The following is an 11704-nucleotide window of genomic DNA, read 5'->3' as shown; positions in this document are numbered from 1 at the left end:
TACCATGGAAACCACTTTCATATGTACCCCAAGTCGGGGGCGTGGTCACGGAAAACGATACAAACCGAGCTGTGCAGCCGTACGGGGAATCGTCAAAAGGTCGCGCGTGACCATCAAAAATAAAGACAATCTATGCTACGCTCGTGCTATCGTCACCATGAAAGCCCTGGTAGATGCTGACGGGAATTCACGAGACCAAGATTACCACAATCTCAAACAGCGGCGACCCGTCCAAGAGCGATTGGCCAAAGAACTACACCGTCTAGCCCACGTCCCCGAAGGACCTTGCGGCATTCCTGAATTGCAGCAGTTTCAGGCCGTGTTACCTGGGTACCAACTCAAGGTCCTTTCCATCGATCTACCGCACATGCTCATCTACGCGGGACCCGTACCCTCTGACAAGATCATTCGCCTCATCAAAGAAGACAGTTACTATGACGGATGCAATTCGTTTAACGGATTCCTCAACAAATCCTACTTCTGTGACGAATCAATCTAGGATACGATCACGACGACTTTCATCATCATCCCTGCGACGGTAAATGGTGTCCCGCCTGCAAACGAAGACTGTCCTGATTTCATCGAAGCCAAACGACCCCTAGCTCGTGGCAAGTTTCCTGCACCCACCTCGATCTGTCGATTGTGCCACAGAAAATTCTTCGGAGACCAATGCTTCAACTACCACCTGCAACAACGATCCCGACGGCATGTCCGCCAAAAAGAAAGCCGAATTCAAACGGTGGTACCAAGAGAAAGTCAACGACAACTACCATTTCGTCCTAAGGCAAGAAATGGAAGCCTACTGCGAGTCGGATGTCAAACTCCTCAAAGCAGGCTGTCAAAAGTTTCGACAAGAATTCAAACAAAAAGCAGACTTGGACCCCATGGAGAAATGCGTCACCATCGCCTCCGCCTGCAACCGATTTTGGCGCAAAAAACTCGTCCCAACCACCACCATCGCCTTCAGGCCACCTCGAGGATGGCACGGAGCCAGATCCAATCAGTCCGTCAAAGCCCTGAAATGGCTAGCCTGGGAAGAACACTCGTTACAACACACAGACCAAGGCGATTGTATCCACACCGTACAAAACGGAGGTGAAGTCCGCCTAGTCAATCACCTCGTCGACGGGTACGATCCCACCACTCGAACTGTCTACGAATTCCACGGATGTCTATGGCACGGATGTCCTCGCTGTTTCCTGATCAAACGAGACAGATATCCCATCTGCCACACAGATCGAACTCTACATGAAGTCTACGAGCCCACGCTCAATAAACACAACCTTCTCAGGCAACGCGGATACCAGCTCCACGTAGAGTGGGAATGCGAGTGGGACCTAGAGCTCAAAACAGACCCAGATCTCCGTCGGTTCCTAGACACGTTCCAAATCGTCGAACCGCTCAAGCCATGAGAAGCCTTCTTCGGAGGTCGCACGAACGCCGTCAAACTGCATTACGTGACCGACGTGGCCCAAGGAGAAAAAAGAGACCTTAAGCAAACACTGGAGGCGGCGAGGTGGACGCCAACCGGAAGTAAAATTTCCCGCTCTCGAGCTAATTAGCATAATCAGGTTGAGTGTTGCCCACGTCTTCCAACAGTGGCGGCGGCGAGAAAGGTAGGTTTGGCCGCCTTGAGAGACGGTCGCTTTATTTTCCCATTTGTAGCGCCTAAAATACACAGAAACTTTTTATAAAGTTAAAAAATGTTTTTTGACAAGTCTCTTTGTATTTTTTTTGCAAATATTTGATATTTCATTTGCTTTACAGCGAAAATCTCACTTCACACTGGAGGTGTGAGTGAAGAAGAAAGATGGCAAGCGAAGGAGAGAAAAGCAAAAGAAATGGGTGAGTTTCCTGGATTCACATTGTTCCGAGTGATGTTCACGTCTTGTAGACTTTAAAACTTTAGATTGCAAGTACTTGCTGGTACAAAATGCTATTTTGTTCTTCCAATTTGTCTCTATAACTTTGGAATATTTCCGAAAGGTGAATCGTTAGACAGGACCTGTTTTTAATAAGCTTTTGTTTTCTCTCATCTAGCTCGATCATGGAGTGGACAGAAGCACATGATTTGATCCTAGCGAAAGAAGTCAGAACTTCAGAACCATGGATCTTCAAACCAAGGACTGTAGATCAAGGAAAAGTATGGAATGCCATCACGGATCGTCTGAATGACGAAACCTCCGTGAAGTTTCAGGTGAAGCGGAAAAACGTACAGGAACATTTCAAACTACTGCTGGACAAATTCAAGGCGAAACGAAAACATCACAGTCAGGCGAAACTGAGTGGAGTTGAAATCGAAGATAGCGAGATGGATATTCTGATGGAAGAAATATCAGAAAAATGGGAGGAGGCAGAGGCCAGTGACCTTGGTTGCACTAGTAAAGAAAAGGCTGATTCAGTCTTCGTAAGGAAAGTAAAGATTTTTCGACGTGTGTAGATCCCTCAGCAACAGAAATTCATCCTCGTCTATGATGTCCTCAAAGCATGCAACAGCTAGAAGGTCTCGGACTTCTCGAAAAGTTGCCATTATGCTCGTAAAATTCACGAACAAAGTCAAATTGGACAACTGAAAACGAAAGCAAAACAGCCGTTGCTCGCCACCGCTTCTACGAAAGCTTAATATTCTAATTTCGCGCCAAGAGGAGGCGGTCTCAACCCAACTCCTGCGCAGCCATCGCCGCCTCCACCTAACCGCCTCAAGTGTTTGCTTAAGGTCTCTAAAACCAAGTACGTCGACGTGACATCGCTCTACCCATGGGTCAACAAGGAATGCGAATACCCCGTAGGACACCCACAAGTCATCATCAACCCCGAAGATCAAGACATCCATCACTACTTCGGAATGGCCAAAGTGGACATACTACCTCCTCACGAACTATACCATCCCGTTTCACCTTTTCGGTACGGAGGTAAACTCACCTTCCCACTCTGCCACTCGTGTGTGGAAAACGAAATGACCAAACCACTCCTAGAGAAATTGCATCGTTGCCCTCACATGGCCGAGCAACGCACACTCTGAGGGACCTGGTGCACACCCGAAATCCAGAAAGCCATTGCCATGGGATACACGCTCAACAAGATCCACGAAGTCCACCATTTCCCACCTGAACAACGCCGTAAAGGACTGTTCGCCGATTATGTGAACACCTGGCTAAAAATCAAACAGGAATCCGCTGGCTACCCAAACTGGTGTAACACCCCCGAAGACAAGGCACGGTACGTGCACCAATACCAACAGAAAGAAGGCATCGCTCTAGACCCAGCCATGATCCAGAAAAATCCCGGACGCAAAGCCACCGCCAAACTCATGCTCAACTCCTTCTGGGGCAAGTTCGGTGAAAATCTACACAAACCCACCACCCAAGTCGTCTACAACGCAGCGCAACTCTTTGCACTCGTTTTCAATCCCTTCAACAACATACGACAAGTCAGAATCGCCAATGACGAAACTCTAGAAATCGTCCACACCGAACTCAAAGACAACCAACCCGACAACGGACGAATCAACATCTTCATCGCAGCTTTCACCACCTGTTGGGCTCTTCTCAAATTGTACAGCTACCTGGAACAGTTAAAGCAACAAGTTCTCTACTTTGACACGGACTCTGTCATCTACTCACACAAACCAGGTCAAGCCGATGTTCCGCTAGGTGATTACCTGGGCGAGATGACCAACAAACTCAACGATGGCGATTTCATCACCGATTTCACTGCTGGTGGACCCAAAAATTACGGATACAGAACCAACCAAGGCAAAGTCTGCTGCAAAGTACGAGGCTTCTCACTCAATGTACCAGGATCCAGGCAACTCAATTATGACGTCATGAGACAAAATCTACTCGATGAACTCACACAACCTCTCGAGGATGATGAACAATGCAATATCAACGTCGTCAACTCCAACTTCTTCTGGAGAAATCCCGCCACCAAACATCTCAGTCATCACACAGACTAAACGACATGGACTCGTCTTCGACAAACGTGTCATTGACACGAACACTTTCATGTCATTTCCGTACGGATACACACCAATGTAATTTTTTCACTTCCTGTAATCAATAAAAATCATTTGTTAAACTCACTTCCTGTCTCTTGCCTTATTTGGGCATGCGCGATGACGTCATTTCCGGTGGGCGCCATTTTCTACCTTTCAATGCGCCATCTTGGATTTTAAAATTTAAGAGAATGTATGGGAAATTTTTGGTCACATGGTATAATCCCTGCACACTGATTGGTTGCGGCCCCTATGAGCGCTATTGACGACTCACAGATTCGCCAGTTGGGCCAATGGAAATCTAATGCGTTTTTAAAGTATATTCATGTACCTAGTCTTTCAACTAACGTAGGCTATTCTTCACTGTAGACCACGCACAGGTGCTGTGGCCATTTCACAAGTTTAACACTTAAACACTGGTCTCTTTTCGGGTCAACAGTCTTCGGGTGGGGCGGGCCTCCATTCTGGAGGCTTGTGGCCTTTTTTCTCGTGCCCTCACCTTTGCAAGAGCTTAACAAATAGTAATTTGTTACATTGTATTTCATATTAGTTTTAATCAATAAATCGGCCATTCTGCGTGGCCAAAATTTATCCCAACAACAACTTGTCTGGTTTCGATTTCTTCAAGTGCTCTAGCAAACAAAGCTTGACTGTTGACCTAGAAAATTTGACATAGGTACAGCTTCATAGTTATAATTTCGGAAACAAGGGAAGAAGACATAAAAACTACCACAAATCAGAGATATCCCACCTTGCAAACTGTGTTTAGTTTAGAGACTGAAGGACTATTAGAGGGGTCAACTTTTGTGCGAAGTACATTTGACTTTGTTTGACTCATGGTTAATCACAAAAAGAAGCATTTGGCATCTTTCAAGGCACGTTACGGCTTGGAAGTATCTTTCAATCTTCCAGACCTCTCAGTGTCCAGATAAATGGAATGTAAAGCAATATGCAATTTTGTTGAAATTATATATCCCTGCATGAAATACATTTCATAATGCTAGAGTCACATTTCACCAAACTACAAAACACAATTGGATTTTGTTGCCGCCAAATTTAGTTTCTCCTTCATGCTCAAGCAACATTTGATGTTTTGGAAGAGTAAAGTCTGAAAGCCCATCTATGATTCATTCCGTTGAAGTAATCACATTCTGCCGCAAGAAGGATGGAAGTATAAAATGGTAAGACTTTTTAACACCTCACCTCGCAATGTGCCGTTCACTATTATTAGCGCATCACGTTCACTTTTTGGGTCATGGAGTCATACATTAGCTTTCGACACATTTTATCGAACAAAGCACTCTGTGACCTTTTTCCATCGCTCAAAGCTTATGAAACATTTTCAAATTCGAATTCGAGTTAATACATCCTCGGAGACCCAGGGGCAGCAAGTCGGGACCATGCGATATTTTCGGGCGATATTTTTTGTTTTTGATGAATGCAGTGGTTTGAGTCTGTTTTGAATTTGTTGAGAATTATGTATGACAAGTATATGTTATAGTGCCTATTGGCCAGTAACATATGTCCGCCAAGAGACTGGGTTTAAAATTAACGACCACGGGACTGCAGGACTGCAGGAGCATGCTTCCTAAGTATTTCTCTTTTGTTTCCTTATGCAAATATTTATCGACTGCGGGACTGGGGGAGCAGAACATTAATGTCACGATATTGTGGCCGAGTATTCTGAAGTTTATCCTTAGCCTGAAAATTCTAGAGCCGGCCTCAAGAGTCCTCATGGGCCTGATGAGGATAAGTGAGTGTGAGGGAAAATTCTAGATACCACCAGCCAGATAAGTAGATTTATTCATCTGACATTATCTCCTAAGAAATCTGCTACTCAGCCTCCTTCGCCCACACATTAGGAATCCCCACAATTGGTTTAGAATTAGACCCTACTCGTGTGAAGTAACCTGTCAGATCCCAACTCTTCATGAAAATGCCCCATCCACTAGTCAAGCAGCCTCTGAGGAAACTGTTAATAATCTGCAGAATTCTCAATCACCCTTGAACACACAGTCACCACCTCTGGCTTTTCAATTGAATACTAACCACAGTAACCGCCTTCCCAATTTAAATTTACTTACCTCCTCTTACAATCCTCACAACTGGTCCGCATTCTGGGATTCATTCAAACCAGCTATTCATTCTAACACTACGCTGGGGGGAGTGCAGAAGTTTAGTTACCTGAAGGCTCAACTAACAGGGGACACATCAAGAGCTATAGCTGGTTTCCCACTAAGCAATGCCAATTATGAACAGACTGTAAAACTTCTTAAGGAACGTTTTGGGCAACCCAGTAAGATAATAAGTGCCCACATGCAAGCTCTCCTGGAAATCGCTAGCCCAGCCAATCAGTTAACAAGGTTGCAACTGTCTTATGATACTATGGAGAATCGCTTGCAAGATCACACGAAAGCTATGGGGATCTCCTTGTCCCAGTTATCCTGGGAAAATTACCCCATGAGTTGAGAAAGAACTTAGCTCGTGAACTTGACAACCCTGAATGGAAATTCCAGGAGTTGAGAGAACCTATTGTAAAGGAAATTCAAATCCTTGAAGCAGGTGCCCAACTTAATGACACCCCGTATAGAGTCACCCCTACAATTACTGGTTCTTTCCTCACTCAAACACAAGAAAAACAGCTTTATTCCAGGAAATCTAGCAAGCCAGAATCTAAAAAATGTCTGTACTGCAAGGGTCCCCACCCCTCCTACAGTTGTCAAGTAGTCACTGATGCTCAGGAGAGATGGGCAAGGGTTAAGACTCTTGGACATTGTTTCAACTGTTTGGGGAAGCACAAGTCTTCTGTGTGTCAGTCAAAATTCCGCTGCCATAAATGAAAAGGGAAACATCACACAAGTCTTTGCTTGGGCCCCACTGATCCTGCCAACAGCCCTCAGACCACAAATGATACTGCTGCTCCCACTCACAGTCCTCACACTTCTATGGGAGAAACACCCTACCAAGTACATGCTTCTCTTGCACGGATCAATCAAACAAAGGTCCCAGTCAACAGTGGCCAAATCTCACTCTTGAAAACCACTGTAGCAACTGTTGGCCATAGCCATACTCACTCTGAAACTAACATCCTTTTCGATGAGGGTGCACAACGCTCCTTTAACTCCCAGACTAAACTCTCTACTCCATAAATATTTCTCTTTCAGCTCATCGTAAGTCATAACTTTGGTTTCTTCGTTCCGTCCATAACAGCCACGAGACTCCAAACACTGAATACCAGCATCTTTCCGTTTGCCGAAAGGGCAGCCGGCCTGCACCTCAGCATTTTGCTTTCGATTTACTGTGTACATCACCTTAATATTAGCAAGAATTCACTATGCTGGAGTATCCTGAATAACCTTTAATGTCAACACACATTACTTTGAGAAATTATAAAATATGGTCTTTACGCTTACGGATTGTTTCGCTAACTGCAAGTTCGCTATTACATCAATGCTTCCGTTTGATGAACTGCACAGGCAATTAAACAACAAACAACAAACATATCTTCGAGAAAGAATTTCTAACTGCCGGGTATGTATTTTCTCAAAATTTGTGCCCGTGAGTCAGACAAAGTTTGCACCATTTGTGCATAACAAAAACATTGTAAAAACTCACTTGGTGTTTCCGACCAAAGATTTAAATGCTGAAATACTCTTGGGAGGTTTCAATAATCACTTTGTACATATTGAATGAATTGAACTCCAGCTAATCTTTCTTCCCTAGGTCATCAACTCCATAGTTAGCACATCAGTTGAAGATCATCATTCACAACCTCGACAAACCCAAGTAAAATCGTCCTTGCTGTTATTTCCAGGAACTGTAGTTCTCTACAGAGGGTTTACACAAACTGCCCCACAAGAGCTCTGTAACATAATGGTTGCCAAATTTAAAGGAGTCGCTGAAGCCCTTGTACCAAACTATGGCAGTGCTGTGTCCATACGGTTCAGAGGATAGTCCAAGGACAGTGTCATGTTCATCAAGTGCAGACCAAATGCAATCCAACACTTTGACACTGAAATGTGCTCATTAGAGCAGTATACATTAAAGCACGATTGCCCGCACCATCCTACTGTAACTGAAAACATAAAGACTACTTTAGTAATACAAGGACACCTTCCAACAGGAGATTTTAGTTAAAATGATCGCATTTCATCTGAATAGCGAACTGTTTTTTACCATTCAAGTTTTCACTGTCTTCTTCCCACGAGATCTGTTACATTAATAGTTTATTCTATAATTGACTGCCCATCGACACATGTCAATATTTTACAATTTTGCTACAGAGTACAAACATCGTACTATTAGAAGTCTATCAGATTGTAATAAACATATTTGTGGCTGTACTGAAAACTTGAATTCATTTCTATCTGCCTACCGCAAAACTTGAAGCCAGTGACTAAGCTGACTTCTTCCCTTCCATCTATTACTCACTACACACTGCGTACTGCATAGCCAGCATGTTTTGCACGAACACGAAGTTATCTTAAGTCCTTGCAGGATTATGTAAGGTTCTAGGGACATACCTCTGTAAAAGGGATCCCGTGGTTCGAATCTCGCAGAGAGAATGTTATTTCATTAAGAGACGCTAAGTTCATACAGAGAAAGAATCATAACTTAAACACAAGGTTTACGGACGGGAAAGGATTACAAGAATTGTAGGTAGAATTATAACATATTTTCAGTTTCTATTAGTTCAAGGTCAATTACGACAATTACAGCACAGAGCCTCAAAGTAATTGTAATTTGTTTCTTTCAGTTTGACTACATACTTCTAGATAGAAGGAGTGTAAAAAATAATCCTCATAATTCCCAGCTGTTGTGGTCTGATTCAAGTGCAAACCACAGCAACTAACACAACTTCCTCTCTTCACTATATCACTCACTGCGTACCACATACCATGTAGCCAGCAACTAAGATAACTTTCTCTCGTATATCTTACCCATTGCATACCGCGTAGCCAGCTACTAAGACAACTTCCTCTCTTGTATATGTTACTCACTGTGGGTGAGGTGCGATATTGCAGAATATCATAATATCAGAATATCATCACTTTTGATATATCAAAAATTTTGTCATACTTCCAGCTGTTGTGGTCTGATTCCAGTGCAAACCACAGCAACTAACACAACTTCCTGTCTTCACTATATCACTCACTGCGTACCACATACCATGTAGCCAGCAATGAAGATAACTTTCTCTCATATATCTTACTCACTGGACCACAGTAACTTTCGTCACAGCTCTTTGTGAAACAATGGGCTAACCCTTTTACTGCTGACCATTTGCCCTTTGGCTCAGACTTAGGAGGTACCATGTGCTATCGACAAAAATGGCGGACAAAAGTGAGCAATCATCGAGCAGCAATTCCCATAAGAGAAAACGAAATCCTGAAGAGTGGAAGAAAAACAAACGGAGTCGTTGTAACAGAGGTAAGGAATATGAAACAGTATCAAAGTCAGGCGAGAAACGTACATTTGCAGCAAAACAACTGGGTAGACTGTCGCTGCCAACTGAAGTGCTTTGAAAGAGTGACACAAGAACGGCGTGAAAATGTTTTTGAAGGTTTTTGGGAGCTTGGAGATTGGACTGCACAGAATGCCTTCTTATGTGGAAGTGTGAAAGTCACGTCTGTAAAGCGAAGGTATGCAAAGAAAGGCGAGACTTCTTTGCACTTGCAAAGAAATTATTATTGTCAATATTACGTAAACCACAATGGAATGTCTATTCGGGTATGCAAAAAGGCTTTCTTGGCCATTTATGCTATAGCTAATGGCAGGCCTCCTCATGCTCCATCGAAAATGCAAAGTGTGGGATCGCCACAAACAGATCAAAGGGGTAGACATGAGCCTAAAAACAAAACCCCTGTTCAGTTTGTGCGAGCTCACATTCAAAGCCTCCTAACTGAGTCAAGTCATTATTGTGGTAAAGATAATCCCAACCAAAGATATCTTTCATCAGATCTCACCATAAGGAAATGTATGATTTGTACGTGGAGAAATGCAAATCAGAATCACGAACCCCAGTGAAGGAAAATGTCTACCGTGAAATATTTAACACAAAATTCAATCTATCATTTGGAAGCCCCAAGAGTGATACCTGTAACAGGTGTGACTTATTACAGACAAGCCTAAAAACTGAAACTGATGAGCAAAAGCATAGGGAACTGACTGTTCAGCTTGATTTACACCAGTGTAAAGCTGAATCCGGGTACAAAAACCTGAAATCAGACCAAGAACTTGCAACACAAGACCCAAGTATCTCTTTAATTTCCTTTGATTGGCAACAAGTGTTGCCAATGCCATATTTGAGCACGAACGTTGTATTTTAAAAACGTCAACTTTCGGTGTACAACCTGGGGTCAATGAAGTGGCAACAGGGAAAAGCTTCATGCATATTGTTACGATAGGGGTTTAAGTTACTGTAACTCGAGATGTGATTCTCATTTGCGTGACCGACACAATGTAATAGTACTGATTCTCGCTTATGGCGTCGGGCAAAAGGGCAATGTTCAATAAATTCGCTTACCTAAACTGAAGGCTGTTGGAGTTAATTATCGGACTCAAAACACATATGTAACCTGAGACTGACGGAGGAAGGGGTTCAGAAGATGTTGCCTCTTGCCTCTTGAGATACAACTAGGAAGAAAAAAGTGGGGATGTTAAGCATATTATTGCATTTTCAGATACAGGTGGTGGGCAGAATAGAAATGTCAATGTTGCATAATTCTGGATTTATTGTATTAACTGTGAACTAGTGGAATGTGTGGTCCACAAGTTCATGTACAGTGGGCATTCTTTTCTGCCTAATGATCGAGACCTTGGTAGCATTGAACAAAGGAGAAGACAAGTACAAACAGTCTATGTTCTACAACAATAGTACGAACTTGTGAGAACAGGCAGAAGACACAAACCATTTGTGGTAAAGGATATGAAACAAAGTGATTTCGAATCTTTTCAAGAAGTGAGAGCGCACACGGTTAATAGAAAGACTAACACAGATGGTGAGAAGGTTTCATGGTTGAAAATACAGAGCATGAAATTCCATAGAGAGCATCCATGGCAAATGACGTACAAGCATTCGCTCAGTGAAATGGAGGCTTGGAAAACGGTTGATTTCCAAAAGAGAGGAAGAGGGTGCCCAGTAGATCTTAAACAGGTTCAGTTACCATCTCTTTATGAAGCTGCCTGTGAAATCTCAAAGGCAAAGTTTGATGATTTGATGCAGCTCCTGTCTTATGTCCCACCAGTTCATCATAGATTTTACCATTTGCTTAAGCCAAAAGAAATTCAAGCCATCACCAGGGGTAATGAAACAAGTGGCGAGGAAAGTGAAGATAGTGTACGTCTAGTTTCTTGATAATATAACTATTTCTGTTCACTAAGTATAAAGAGTGCTATGAATCAGGGTTCTCATTAGAAGGCAGGACCCTGTTATTAACCACCACCTACCTTAGGATTTATAGCCATCTATTTTGCATTCCAGTTTCTCTTCTCTTCTTAGTTTGTACTCATGTCACAGCCATCTGCTTAAGTTGGGGTGGATGCCCTCTTGAAATCCTACTGAGAACACCGATGAATCTCAGACAACCACATTGACGGGTTATTTAAATTTATTTTTATTAATGTTTCTGCAACATCAAAGTTCACTATTTAGAGGGAGATATTATAATGGTCAGTGCTTGTCACTTAAATCTTCAAAAAAGGTTA

At 43.0% G+C, this 11704-nt stretch overlaps 1 protein-coding gene and 1 pseudogene across 1 annotated transcript; both read left to right on the top strand.

Moving 5' to 3' along the window:
* Positions 1 to 1725: 1725 nt before the first annotated feature.
* LOC149103559 (uncharacterized) lies at positions 1726 to 2555 on the top strand. Its single transcript, XM_089274426.1, has 2 exons — positions 1726 to 1845; positions 2041 to 2555. Exons 1-2 carry the CDS (start codon positions 1811 to 1813, stop codon positions 2438 to 2440), a joined length of 435 nt encoding a protein of 144 aa, XP_089130552.1. The 5' UTR covers positions 1726 to 1810; the 3' UTR covers positions 2441 to 2555.
* Positions 2556 to 5518: 2963 nt separating this feature from the next.
* On the top strand, positions 5519 to 7951 carry LOC149103558 (uncharacterized; annotated as a pseudogene).
* The last annotated feature ends 3753 nt before the right edge of the window (positions 7952 to 11704 follow it).

This window comes from Orbicella faveolata, unplaced genomic scaffold (genome assembly GCF_042242905.1).
Source record: "Orbicella faveolata isolate gen_17 unplaced genomic scaffold, um_ofav_v1 contig_35, whole genome shotgun sequence".
In the NCBI taxonomy this organism is placed as follows: Eukaryota; Metazoa; Cnidaria; class Anthozoa; order Scleractinia; family Merulinidae; genus Orbicella; species Orbicella faveolata.
Note: the sequence above shows the minus strand (reverse complement) of the source record. Positions and strands in the feature narration are given on the sequence as shown.